Source organism: Cardiocondyla obscurior, linkage group LG08 (assembly GCF_019399895.1).
Source record: "Cardiocondyla obscurior isolate alpha-2009 linkage group LG08, Cobs3.1, whole genome shotgun sequence".
In the NCBI taxonomy this organism is placed as follows: domain Eukaryota; kingdom Metazoa; phylum Arthropoda; class Insecta; order Hymenoptera; family Formicidae; genus Cardiocondyla; species Cardiocondyla obscurior.
Window position 1 is genome coordinate 7,871,706 of NC_091871.1, and position 14,299 is coordinate 7,886,004.

General features: G+C 41.1%; 2 protein-coding genes across 2 annotated transcripts in view; one reads left to right on the forward strand and one right to left on the reverse strand.

Annotated features, from left to right (window-relative positions):
* The window catches only part of Capt (adenylyl cyclase-associated protein 1), a 43,567-nt gene that overhangs the window by 14,888 nt on the left and 14,380 nt on the right, over positions 1 to 14,299 (forward strand). The gene's annotated exons all lie outside the window — the stretch shown is intronic.
* On the reverse strand, positions 54 to 14,292 carry LOC139104717 (uncharacterized). Its single transcript, XM_070660374.1, has 13 exons — positions 11,972 to 14,292; positions 7,146 to 7,305; positions 6,929 to 6,952; positions 6,738 to 6,853; positions 6,371 to 6,608; positions 3,560 to 6,193; positions 3,071 to 3,268; positions 2,314 to 2,962; positions 2,009 to 2,218; positions 1,701 to 1,835; positions 1,271 to 1,548; positions 987 to 1,181; positions 54 to 794 (listed from the first exon to the last, which is right to left on the reverse strand). Exons 1-13 carry the CDS (start codon positions 12,107 to 12,109, stop codon positions 547 to 549), a joined length of 5,223 nt encoding a protein of 1,740 aa, XP_070516475.1. The 5' UTR covers positions 12,110 to 14,292; the 3' UTR covers positions 54 to 546.

Consider the following 14,299-nt stretch of genomic DNA (forward strand, 5'->3'; position numbering starts at 1 on the left):
ATACTGTATAATTACTTTCTAATTATCCAGGTAGAAATTTAAAAAAAGATGACTAGTTTTACAAAAAGAATATATTTGCTATTATTTCTTCTCGTAAGCTTTATCATCAATTTTACAATAATTTTAAAATATGTACATACACGTTAATGTGAGAAGATAATTTATCTTTTCTTACAATGTAGACTAGACTCCTTTTATTTGATCGAATCTTGCCAATAACTGAAAATTCTGAATAAATAATCGTAAAGCTTCTTTCTATTTTCTTTTACGACGTATGTACAATTAGATTACGACTATTCTTCTCTCGAAGAATACATTTGTAGAATATTTTAAAGAAAAGTCTTGTGACAATTTGTATCGATTTGTCGTTTAATGCTACTATTATTTTATTTTTATAGTTAGATATTTTATATTTTACGTATGTACAATCTTGTGTACGTGAGACCTTTTTATCACTGAGATTATACTTATTTATCGAATTGTCACTTGCACAAGTCGCGTTGACATTTATTTATTTCATTATATCGACACATCAGTCTTGTTCTATTATCGCGCGATTGTGGAACAATTTCGTTCATCGCTGCCGTCGGAGCATTCAAGAAATCCGTTACAAACACGGGATCTGGGTAAACACTCTCCGAGGGGGCATCTGTGACCCTTACAATACTCCACCGCGGAGGGCTGAATGTCCTTCTGCGTGGTGACATAATCGATGTAAGATAAGTAAGTGTAAACTTTTGTATACACCCCCGGTCGTTCTCTCCTCCCGCATCCATACCCATTAGATGTTATACCTGGATAAAAAAATAATTTTATGTTTTAGGTATGCAGAGAAGCTTAATTTTATTTTCACAGGGTAAGTAATAAATATATATATATATATATATGTATGTATGTATATATCAATAAATGTATACAGTCCTAAGGTTCGTATCCTTCCTTTTTTTTACGTGGCAAAAATAACAATGCAATTTATATTGACATACCTTGTAACACATAACGATTTTCCAAAGGAGACGAGCAAACCAGAGGACCACCGCTGTCTCCGAGACATGCGTCTTTACCACCGTTTCCTGCGCAGAACATGCCGGATGTGATTTTGTACAACGGCAAAAACAGAGTCTTTCGTCGGCAGTCCTCCGTTGATATCACTGGAACCTCTACTTCTTGTAGAGTGTCAGCTGCAAACGTTAATAAGCAACGAGGCGTTATGCGATGTAACTTTAGTGCAAAATTACGATTGCCAGCGCCACGGAAAGATTTCACTTACGAAAGACTCTACCGAGCTCGTTGAGCTGACCCCATCCCGTTATCACGCAAACGGTATCGCTGGCAACCGGTGCTTTCGGAAGGCATACTGGTCTGATGTAATCACTGAATATGACCGATCGCTCGAGCCGTATTACAGCTATGTCGTTGATAAACCCGTTATCGATGTAATCTGGATGCAACGATATGTAGTCTACTCGTAAAAGCTGTTCGTGCGGACTCCGAAAACTTCCTCTGCGAGTCGCGCCGATTCTTGCGACCCAGTAGCTGTCCTGTGCGCTATATATGTTTTCAAATAAATCTTTGCACTGGATTTATATACAATATAAATATATAAATTAATATTTATATACTTATACTTGTATATTTATATATTTAAATTAATATTTATATATTTATACGTATAAATTATTGTCTCACGAGTATTTTACCGATAAAAACAATGTGCTGCAGAGATAATCCATCGATCTTTGATTAAAGTACCACCACATTGATAATTGCCATCTTTATACAAGGCAACTTGCCATGGCCAATTGCCCATGGAGCTACTTGCTCCGCCAACAATTCTGAAATAAAAAAAAAAAAAAAAAAAAAAAAAAGAATTTGCGTTGAAAAAGAGAATACATGTATACAATAAAAATTGGCTAAAGTTTTTTTTATAAAACTATAATCTGCCAAATATGACTCAGTAAAGTAAAAAAAGCCTAATTACTTCAAGTTTAGCATAGATTTTACGCACCTCGCGGTCGATGTCACTTGAGTTCTTATTCCGCATTCTAGATTTTTACATTTTACTTTTAGAAGCTCGCCACTCGGGCAGCTTTGAGACGACTTGAAAGACAAAGCTGTTTTATCCAGAAGGTCTGATTTGTCACTGTATGATAAAGTATAGTAAAATTGGCTTGGCATAGGATTCTGATCCAACACTTTCTCTGCTGTCTCGTAATCTCTGCAAAACAAAAGTTTTTTTTGGTAACAAACTCTATTTACTTTTGAAATAATTATTGTCTGTAATCGAGATATTTTAATGGCAATGTCACTTACTGATAGGTGATCGCTTTGCACGCGGCCTTAGCAAAGTCCTCGATGGACAGCGTAATTCGACGCGTGTGTCGCTCGTGGCCGAGCACGTTCATATCGCTCAAGCATAGCCTTCCCCATACTCCATTTTTGCGTATGCTGAGATATCCCTTGCTATTGTAATTGTTGATCTCCTTGTCGCGAACGTTCACCATCGGAAAAGTCCCGTTGCTCTTTATCCGCAAACTATTTCCCGGAGTTAAGCCGTTTTTTAAAACATTCGACGACGTTTCTCTGCTGGAAACGACGACTTTACTTTCCTCTGCATCTTCATCTCGGGTCGATTGCTGATTAAGAAACTTCGGAGATAGATCATTCTTGTCACTCTTTGATCTCTCAGATTGCACGTTATCACGCAGACTGTATAAAGTGGTTGCGGCTATAATAGAAGGCTCGACCGTTTGATCGAGATAAAACTTTTTCGACATGTTTTCCGTTGAGACGAGGTTCGGTTGTTGTTTCGCGATTTTGCCTTCTGGTTTAACTTCTATTAGAGCAATACATTTGTTTTCGTCTTCGCCGCCGGGACAGTCGGTGAATCCGTCGCACACTTTTTCCACGTCGACACAAGATTTGCTGTTACCGCATACAAACTGATCTTTCTCGCACCAGTCTGTAAAATAAAATTAATTAGGCGTGTCGACTTGTAGGTAACTAGAAATTATTTTTAAGTAAGTCAAATTCTATTGGCACGTTTGCGTTCGAGTTTAAGTGATATTACCGCAATTACGTTCGTCTGAATAGTCCCAACAGTCCGCGAAACCGTCGCAGATTTTTTGATACAGCATTTGCGTTCTGAGGAAATCGGCGCACGTGCAATTAGCTTCGTCTTCGCCGCCCGGACATTCCACCAGCATATTACAAATTGCGCTGGAATTCAGGCATTTTTCGTCTCCGCAGAGAAAACCGTTGCAGCTCGCTATAAAAATATGTTTTTAAAATTTCTTTTAGATGCCGTTACTTGTTTTTTTTTTTTTTTTTTTTTTTATGGAAAATACTCTTATAAAAATTCTCAATTTAATATTTAAAATAAATAATTTTTAGTGCTTTAAATACTCCAAAGTTGAGTTATTCTCAGTATTATTATTAATATTATTTATTTATTTTTAATTCGGCAGTATATTAAGTTGAGAGTTTATATAAAAATATCCTACTCAAAGCTTTTTTTTCGCTCTTGAAACGTTAGATTGCTCTAAACTTGCATAATTACCGTCTGTCTTGTTGGTTTTTAGAATTTCCGTCGTTGCATACGTCGTCTCATTCGGTCGGCTTTCTCTATTTAGCACTTTTGTAAATACTTGCACGCCGTCTCGGCTCAACGTGAATTCCGAACTTGCGTTTTGTAAAGTCTCGTTTCCGGTTACGACGTCGGCGATCTTCTTCAGCTCGTTAATGTTGAGCGACGGCGCGAGCTCTTGAGATCGCGAATCTTCGCTCGAATTTGAGTCGTTTCCAGCGATTGTTACGGGATCCACTTTAATCTGAGCGAGCTGCTTGAGCTTCTCCAGCAAAACTCTGTTCTTTTCCATCGATATCTTTCTGTCCGATGTCTGCATCGTTCTTAAATTCGCTGTCGACCAAAGTGGTCGTTCTTCGTTCCACGAGATGATCGTCTGCTCTGTGCCGTTGATACCTGACTCGACCGATTTATTCGTTTCGCCACTTAACGAGGTCTCCGAATGAGCACGTGTGTCAGTGGAGTTAGCGACGACGAACTTGAGAATCACCGGCTCGCTTTTCACGTTGGACGACACTCTGGTGCTAATGGAGGTTACCACTTCGACGATCTGTTCCACAACGGTGCTTCTGCGGCTCGAGGACTCTTCGATCTTCGCGGCGTCCCGAGTCTCGGAAGAAGTCTCTAAATCGAATTCCGTTCCGGTCGCATCTTTGTCGTGCGCGTAATCGCGCACTCCGAACAGCTTCTCCAAAAGTGTCGCCTCGGGGGAGTTGATTTTCGGCCTCGGCCTCGGCCGCACCGGTCTACCTATCCCCGTGTTGCTCTTGACGGGCGCCAGCGTCACGAGGTTCTCCACCACGTAGGCTTTCAACGTTTCGTTGTAGATTTTTTTTTTCTGTGGCTCGCCGTCGCTGGCTGTCACGTCGCCTTGGTTCTCCGAGGTCTCTTCCGACTCTCCGGGCGTGTGCTTGACAGTGTCGATTTCGACGAACGTCGCGTTTCTCGACATGCCTCTCTTGTCGTTCGAGTTTTTTGCGATTAGCTTTGGCTCCGAGTAGCTCTCTGTGATGCTCAACGGTGACGGCTCACTGTCGTTTTTTGTTATCCGCACGATATTCGGGTCTGTCGACGTAATTCGTCCGCTGGGTAACTCAACCATGTCGTCGTGACTCGTAACGGAAGAAGAAGCTACTTGGACGTTCTCTGAAGGTGCTGGCGTTGAGATTTTATTTTCAAACAATTTTGCGTCGACGGTCGTCTTGTCCGACGGAGGTTGAGCGTCTAAATTACGAAGCGGAATGTTGATGCTATAATTTACGACGGACGTAATTTTATCAACAGGTATCGTGTGCCTGAAAGGCTTTGTGGTCGCCAGGTTCTCGATTAAGCCGGATCCGAGGTTGCCGCCGTTCAGATCCGGGGTATTGTAGCTGGTGTAAACTGGTTGATGCGGATTGATTTTCCTGTTTCGCAGCGTGTTTTCACCGGCGGCCAGTATGCCGCTACCTCGATTCTTCGGCTCCAATTCGATTTCCGTGTCCAGCACAGGTTCGGCTACGCCGACACCGCTTGTGAGCGAGTCGTTGATCATCTTCTCGTCGTCACGCGGTCCGAACGCGTCTTCAGGCTCTAGCATTGAATCCTCTTTTTTCAGTTTTATTTTCGTCTCGTTTAAATCTCTGTGTTTCTCCCGAAAGGGAGCATTGCTTTTTGATTTATTTTCAGCAACTTCTTCAATCACGAAGCCTTCAGAACCGTCACCGCCGTGTGACGACGAGGCTTTCAGCTTGACGCTGTACATCTCCGCGGGAAGCTGTCCGGCTATTTCGATGTCCACCTTCTCGTTGTCACGTAGCTTGACCGTTGAACCTGGCACGATTCTGTCTCGCGGGAAGTTTACGTTATCCGTGTCAAAGGTATTGATCTCGGATACGTCGCGAAAGTTGACGGAACTCGGCAGCGATCCTGGCACCGTCGTGCTGCTGGTGTTAGAGGAGGACACTTTTACATTGTCGGGAGGATCGCTCGTCGGCAGGACTCTTCGCGTGACCGATTCCACCACGCGGCTGGCTTCTTTAACGTCGTCATTTGGCAGCAGCTTCAACTCCGTGTTTACATAACCCGGGACGATCGGCTTCCACGGCGAGTTGTTTTCAAAGTCTGGGTTACGAAAGTCCTTGAAAATGTCCAAGTCGCTTCGAACCGTCGTCGTAGAAGACGTGGGACTTGCTCCATTTTTCTGTTTGTCATTCGATTTGTTTCTGCTGGGCGTAGGTGCTGTCGGTTTTGCAAAGATCGTCGTGGGCTCATCCGTTGGCGAAGGTTCCACGTGGTCCAGTATTTTTTCGGACGTCGTGGCGGGTAACGACGTTCTTCTAGTAGTTGCTAATCCTCCCTTGCTGTCTGTTATTGCGGGCGGCTCAGATTTTTTAGTTGAATTTTCCGCGGTGATATTCACTTTCGTTGCTTTATAAGTACCCTGAATAGTTGGGATGTTGTTGAAATCTATGTTCGGTTCTCCAGAGTCGACTCTGGCTGGTTTCGGCTTCAGCTTTGAGCTCATAATCAAGCTGCTATTTCGATTTGGTCGCAGTAAACCGTTCTTAGTGATCATGGTATGCTTCTGTCCTTGTTTCTGGTTTATTATGCCTTCTTGATTTAATCCTGGAATAAAAATTTACATTAACGTGAAATTTATGACAGATCGTTGAAGAGTAAACGAATGCTTGAAACAATCAGCCAGCTTTAACGTGCTTTTTATTTCATCGCTTGACTTTTGTTTAGAATTGTGAATATTTTGGTTTAACGCTTTGCTGATTTATTCTACTTATCGTTACTCACTTTTTACCGATATGGACGTGAGGTCTAATTCCATATCTTTGAACAACGACGATATCGAGTACGTTTCTTTGACAATAATATCTTGGATAGCGTCTTCGACGTTCGCGATCGAACGTGGGATCTTTCTTCGGTCGAGATACAATCTGAAGAAAACTTTCAGAGTCCCATTCTCAAATTTATCTATTATTGTTTGTTTAAAGGATAAGCCGAGTACGCTTCTTCTAAATAAAAGCTCGAACTAGAGGCAGAAATATAAATTTATAAAACAGGGTTGGTCTTTCTATTTTTTTATTTATTTATTTATTTTTTTTTTTTTTTTTTTTTTTTTTATGTACGCACGTACAATCTTGAAATAAATTGTACTTACGATATTTTTGAATTTTCGTTCCTTTTCTCGGAAGATCATGCTCGTGTTTAATTTCAACATGGGATTATACCTTTCGCCTCTAACTATTCTGAAGCTACACGAAAATCCCACGATAGCTGCAAGTGAAAGATGAAATGGCGTAAAATTATTACGTAATTTATTATTGTTTGCTCAACATATGAGTAACTCACCGTTTTTAGAATCTGTTCGAAAAGCTGAAACATTTAACAAGCAATAATTAATTTTTTGCGATTTATTACTTATATCAAAATCAATTTGAAAAAAAGGTAAAATTGAATTTTTTTTTATGGACTTGAATTTGTTTTGCGTTACTTTTTTTAGACGGAAATTGTATGATTTAATGCAAGGTTTAATTAGTAAACTTTGTGATAGTATAATTTAACGTACCACCCATCCACAGAGCTAATCCAGCGACCGCCAGAACTACGATCAAAACTAACATAGCAGATATAATTAACATGGCACTGCCAAACCTCCATGTAGAATTATCATTTTTCCGTGCTGCCGATACTCCGGACCAGGTAGATCTCGGGAGATAGTAATCATTCTGTAACAAGAAAGTCATTAATCGTTTATCAATGATTGAACTTGTTGATTCTTAAAGCAAACCGGTTTAAAATATTATTAAAAAAAAAAAAAAACTAATATTAACTATTTCTATTAATTGTTTTATTTATATTAAAATTACAATTTAAATATTTAAAAAAATGTATATTATATATTACGGGGTATGATTGAGATATATTTGTATAAAATTTAGCTTTTAATACTATTAATGATTTGTTTTTTTATTCTTTCTTTTTTAAAAGAAAATTGCTTCGTGTTTTTTTTTTTCTTTGATACATATTTGTAGCAAAGTGAGTCAGGTGACTGAGGCGGCACGCGACTTATCGTTGAATTTTATATATATACATATAGATATAGTATACTATATGCGTGTGTGATAAATATAAGCGAGCGTGTATACTGTACAGTAATCCCGTTAACGGTACCACCGGCAGTACGGAATGCATGGATAAGAAGAAATTTTCAAAGTGTCGAGACGCGAATAACGTTCAGCTCCGCGCAGCAGCTTGTCGGACAGGATCGCGTAGAAAATTCATAATATTTCGTCTAGCGGTACAATAAACGTGCTATTTGCAAGTGTTGCCGGCAACTCCAAGCGTGACCGCTCTCATATGAATACCGAAGTAGGTCCAAGCAGCTAAGTAGCTTCTCGTAGTATCTGCAAACGATACTTCCGAGTCTTCCGGTAGCTCTCGATAAACGTTAAAGCTTCAATTAGCTCGTAATAAAAAGAAAGTTCTTAGATAACGAGTAAAGATGTAATTTGCATTTTATGTAATCTTTGTATTTAAAAGCATTCTCAATAATAGTAATTTAACATGTTATTTTAATAGAAAACATAATTTACGTTATCAAAAGACGGTTTTAATTTGCAGCAATCTGTCTTTTTTTTTTCATTTTTTTGTTAAGAAAAAGCAAAAAACGCCTTTCGGCTTATTAATTTTAATGTTTATAGAAATGCATTTTGTTGTTTGTACTCGGAGAATTAGTGCAAGACCAAATAAATTTTATACGCGTCGCCGCATCTTCTTCGAAGCAGATGGAATGTCTCGAATGCACCGATGAAATCGACCGTATCGAATACGATGTCCAGATACAAAGCACGAACGCGAACCGTTAGAGGTTTAGAGATTGTCGTGATTTTGTGGGGGGAAAAAAAGAATGAGAAAAAAAAAAAACATGTAACTTTGGCTTCTCGAGCGTGATTTTGTCACATGTTACTTTTACAACTTAAATACGCTTTAAAAATTATAGGATAATTAATATTAGTTAAAAAATAATTTACATTTAGCGATGCAACAAAATTAAATACGAATTCGAACGTCAAAATTACTAGAGTGTTCCTCGAATAAAGATGCGGGCCGTAAGAATAATCCTTGGCGGCACTTAAGTAGCGTTCCCGAGCATATCCAACTATGTGGATCACAAACCGTGGTAACAGCTAGGCGATTCTGCGGCGGCTGTTGCCTCCGTCGCCTTATGAAAACTTAATAAATAATATTTCTGGATTGACATCCGGCCGATAACCATCGATCGTACGCCGAGAAAACTAATTTAAAAGGAAAAAACGAAACAAAACGGCATAATTGAAACAAGTCCCGACAAACAGATGTGCCGCGTCGGAAAGAGGATACGAGATACATTGCAAAATTGACCCTGGAAACAGTTAAAAATGCTAGTGCTAACGTTTGAGAACAGTCAGGAGGCCTCGGCGGCCCCGCAAATGACGATTCTGGCGTACGCAACCATTCGATGCATGCCGTGACCCGGTCGGAGTCAATGCGCGGCCTTCGCCGGGACAGCATGAAGAAAACGCGAGGAAGACGCGAGTGCGGAGCAGCTCTGCCGAGTGCAAAGATCCTTCAAGGACGCTCCCGCTCCTCTCGTCCTTGTCTGGTTTAATAAGGGCCCCTAGGAACGCGTGTGTACCTGGTACACCGCGGCTTACGTGACGTTCATCCAGGGCCGGGCTCTCGCGAAAGGCCGGCGTTACGCTGCCTGTACTTTGCCAACTCCATTCATAGGCACCTGGATATTAAAAAAAAAAAAAAAAAAGTCTCGCGGGCGGGCGTCGCGTTTAGCAGAAAAAAGCTGCCTTGCAGCTGCCGTAAAGATCGCGAGTCCGACTGGCTGGCTCGTGATACGTCTAGATTTTGATCGAAATTAAGAGCATACGCCAATCAGACTGAGAATTTTGATCCTGGCGTTGTCTAAAGACTCGTAATAAAAATGGCTGAATCCAAAAGTAAACTAATCAGGATTAGAGAATTTGCAAAACCAGGGATTGTCTTGAACCTCGGCGAGAACCTCGCATCGGGATGGAAACTAATCTTGGCGTGGGTGTCGGAAGGATTATCATCCGAGCGATTACGCTCTCGGTCCTCGCGATATGCAAATACGCTACGCTTCAACAATAGATCGGGCTGAATCGCGCGAGGTGCGATTTTATTTAATCCACGGTGAGACCTCGCCGAGAAATTTCCCCACGAGACCGAAAGCTCGCGTCTCGGGGGAGGGTTGCGCGATGGCTATCTCGGGCAGAAGTACGCATCTGGGAACTTCCTCCGTTTGTCCGCGGATTCATATCATTGGATTATTTTCTATAATCGCTCGTCAGTATTTTGCAAACGTTATTATCGCGCGATGTTCTCGCGTTTAAGTCGCGAGCCGGGACGGGTTCTCAAGAACAAACAAGCGGAGAAACAGAGTCTCGGGTGTACAGTTATAATTTGTCCCATTATATGGATATTTTCGCGATATTTCCGTGAGATCTCGCGCCATCGCTTACGATCGGCAAAAGTTTTCCGCCTGAGATTACGATCGCTTGCATAATTCGATTGCAAAAATCACGGAGGGGACCGTCGCCTCGCGTTCTCCAAGTTTCCAAGGTCAATCGTCGCGCGAATCCTCGAAGCCGCGTTGCGTAACGACGAGACTCTTCTCGATTTGCGAGATGTAATTAGAGACGGACGACGCCGCCGCGACTTGGAATCTGAGAGTTCGGGCTTGACCGATCCGGGCTTTCGCGCGTTGATTTGGCTGGCCATTATTATTATTTTCATTCCGCGACGAGGCATTTCTTATTACTTACGGTCACACATTCTAGGTACGTTGAACCTAACTGTCGGCTATTGTAACGTTTCCGCGGGCGAAAAGGCAGGCGCGCCTGGACACGTAACTACTTTTGCGTTTCGTCGCGGCTCACTTTGCGCGGCTCGTTAACCCGAGAACTTAATTACCCGACGTTTCCGAAGTGATTTAAACGCACATCCGACAATTGGAATATTATCCAGGGATCGTTAACATAATAAGACGTAAAATAATATAACGCAACGTCGCGTTGCGTTGCGTTCTTTCCCGACGATCGAGCGTTTGGATCGGGGGTTGGGCCTCTCGGCAGGTGCCGAGGATGCATCTCATCGCGCGGGAACGGTTATCGCGCGCGTGATATAATTCACCGCGGGTAAAGCGCGTCGTTATCGTCGCAATTATCGTGCCACAGTCGTTGACTTGATAACGGTACCATTGTGCGCGGGTTGCGAACGTGTCGGACGATCGGGTTTAAACAGCCAATTAAACGAACGGACGCGCCGCGCCAGGATGTGGGTTTTGGCGTAGAAAGGAGAGAAGGTGGAAAGAATGCCTGAGAGAGTGCCGATTAACTTGAAAAAATCGTTGGCCGAATAAATAAACTCCAAACTGCAAGACAGCTAATATTTATTAATGCCTTAGATATATATTCTTGGAATATTAAATATCCGTTATATAATTTGATATAAGTTTAAAATAATAATTAAATCAATAAAATCTGATTTATTCAATTTCTGCAAATTTACGATTCAAGGAATTACGGTTCTCAAAACAATTATGTACATACATACATACAATTACTTCTGTTTTTAGTATTCCATTTATGCATATTCAGTACTCCATGCGGGGGAGGGTGTAATTATTATTAATGTTTTTAAAGAAAGAATTTAGTTTGACGTTTAATAAATAAATGTAAAGAAGACGTAGAGGAAATAATGGCAAAAAAAAAAAAAAAAAAGGTGAGAACGTGAATAAATCTCGTGTATATGAGATGGAAAAAAATCTATTCTTCTCCCTCTTAAAGAATGCCATAGTTGAAGTTACTTAAAAATTACCGTCTTGCATAAAGACGTACGGTTTGTTACGCTGTTGAACTTGATGCGAGGGGCACCCGTGTTTCTCCATGAAAATTATATAATACTCTTGCATGGTTTCGACAAGGTGAAGGCTCTGTGATGTAAGATACACATGTATACATACATGAAATAATTGCCAAGAATTTATTTCCTCCAATCGATCATTTAAGACAATTTTCTCGACTAAATCACCTTTAACAATGTTTCCTGCATTTTTAACATTTGTATAGATTAATTATAATTTTAGCTTAATAATATTTTTCTCGTTATTTCTATTGCTGAGCAAATAATTTTATACACGTCATGCAGTTGTATATCTGTCGGGATTAAAAAATAACAGTTGCGTTAGGAAAAAAAAATTATAGGTAGTTATAAATATAATATCGCGAGTGCAAAAGACAGATCGGGTCTGAAATTAAACAGCTTTGTCCCGTGATATTTTTGAGTCGGAACAATGGTACGATATACATAAAACCTTACCTGATAAGCGTAAGGCCTGTAGTAGCCGCCGGCGTTCATGGCGCGGCTTTTTCCGCTGCCACACATGGAAGTCATCGTCCGGGTTTTCGAATTTCTACTTCCGCTCGAATTGTACTCGCGATATACGTTGCTCGTCATGAGTCTCTAGCTCTTAACGCGCTGCTCGATGACGGGGCATCACGATGTTGACCGCGTGGAAGCTGATTGCGTCAAAGTACTCTTCCTCTTCTCATTTTTTTCAAATTCCGCTGTTTATGCTCGCTAAATCTGGTACCGAGAGTCGATGGCTCGCCAGGCTGAACGAGAAGATCCTCTTTTATCCCAAATGACGCGACTCTCGCGTGCACGTGGACCAACTCGCGACCGAGAAACGCACGCGGGCGGTACCCCTCAAAATTACGAATCTCCGATGGAATGCAGGTTTTCGTCCCAAGAATACCGTTAAGCGAATACGGAGCAGCCAGAATATCGTAGCCCAAGTGCGACGATACTCGCTCTTTTTTTTATTATCCGCTCGGTATTAAACTCGCGACTGCTGGCCTTCCGAAAAGATGTCTTCACCGCTCAGACGAGCCAGGATGTGAATTCGCAGCACCGGTGGCCAGCCCGGAGCGAGTCGTATCGGCTTCCCGAGAAGGGCACGTTCGCTCGCCAGGCAGGCTTCCTCTCCGAGGCGAGGTGAGGCGAGGCGATCCCGAGCGACGGGAAGAGGTGAAGCGCGGCGAGGTGGAGAACGGCGAAGAAGCAAGCGGGACTCCACGTCCTTCCTACGTGACGGCTGACCACCAACTGACAATCCGAGATCCTGAGGTACCGCCGTTCCTCATCTTCGTTCTTCCCGTTCGACCGGGTCCCTCACCGTCGCGCGTCGCTGGCAGGTATACGATATAGTATATACGTATATACACATTCGGCCTGTGCACGCCGCCCTGACGAATTTCCCGTGCCGGCTTTATGCATTCCCACGGTTACGGTGCTTTACATTTTAAATCCGTGCTCTCTTTGTGAAAAACCGCGCGTTCGTGGCCAAACGGACTGGCCGAGCGGTCGACGAGGAGGAGACTTGGACGTTCGCATAAATCGTGCACTTTACGCGTCGCGTTAAGTAATTTCAATATCGTTCTCGGGTTTCGTTAAAACAAGTTTTCAGTCGGCTCTTCTTTTTTGTCTCGACGTAATAATAATAATAATAATAATAATAATATTAATTACGCAAATCAATAACTTGATACAATTTTTATTTATTATTTATTTATAAGAATTATATTTTAATTAAGGAAACTATTTTTTTTCAACGTTTTATATTGACTGAAATATTTTTATATTTCTTAGCGCGCCCTTATTAGTAGTGCGACGTCTAGATCACCGTTGTCTTTATCTCGTTATTATTTCGCTAACGGTGCAGGAACAGGGCGTCTTGCGATCCCGTGCTTTTCTACGGTGGACACGATGTGGAATTGCATCTAGCGTTTATCTTTCACCAGATAAAAATTGCGTATTTTCAGGATTTATTATGTAGTCGATAGTTGAACCGTTTAATCGTTTTGAATTTAATTACAGTAAAACATGTGATTGAACAAGAATATTTTATTGCGATATTTAATAAAATTATTACTAGAACTCATTAATATTAGAATATTATTTTAGGGAAAGAAGTATTACGTTCTTTATATTTTTTTTTTTTTTTATGTAATTAAACAATTTTAGTTTAATTTTTTTAACGTAATTTTGAATAATGTAAAACAATGACTGTTACGTAAAGTAATTCCGTCGAGCATCATTAAACTATTAATCCGTTGTAATCACGCTCGCTGATGTGTCGTTACTTACTCAAATGCTCGTTATCGTTTTGACCGAGGAAGAAGCGGGCGGAATAAAAAGGGAGAAAAGGAAGAGCTCGACCGTGATCGGCAAAGAGTTCTCGATTGAAGATTATCATCAAATTATAAATAATGGCCTTTATCTGCAGGCAACGAGCCTGAAAAAAATCGTCGATACGAAAGCCTGCTGATCCGTTCTTCCTTCGACCGTACAAAATCGCGACAGAGTTAAAAAAAATTCCGTCAATTCGCTTCCGCGAAGGGGTATACTTTGTGACGGATAAATTTCGAAAAACGTCATCGAGTTGGCAACGAAAAAATCAAAATGTAACTTGCCATCTGTAGGCTTTTTATTATTTTTCTTTTTTTAACTTTTGCACTTTTAGCATCTTCCTTCCTCTTTCCTCCTTTGTTGCTCCAGATAATTTTGCTTATTATAACTGATTATCGTGACTGCATCCGTGTAAAATTACCCTATCGCCTCGATTAATAGCCTTTTTGTTTTTAG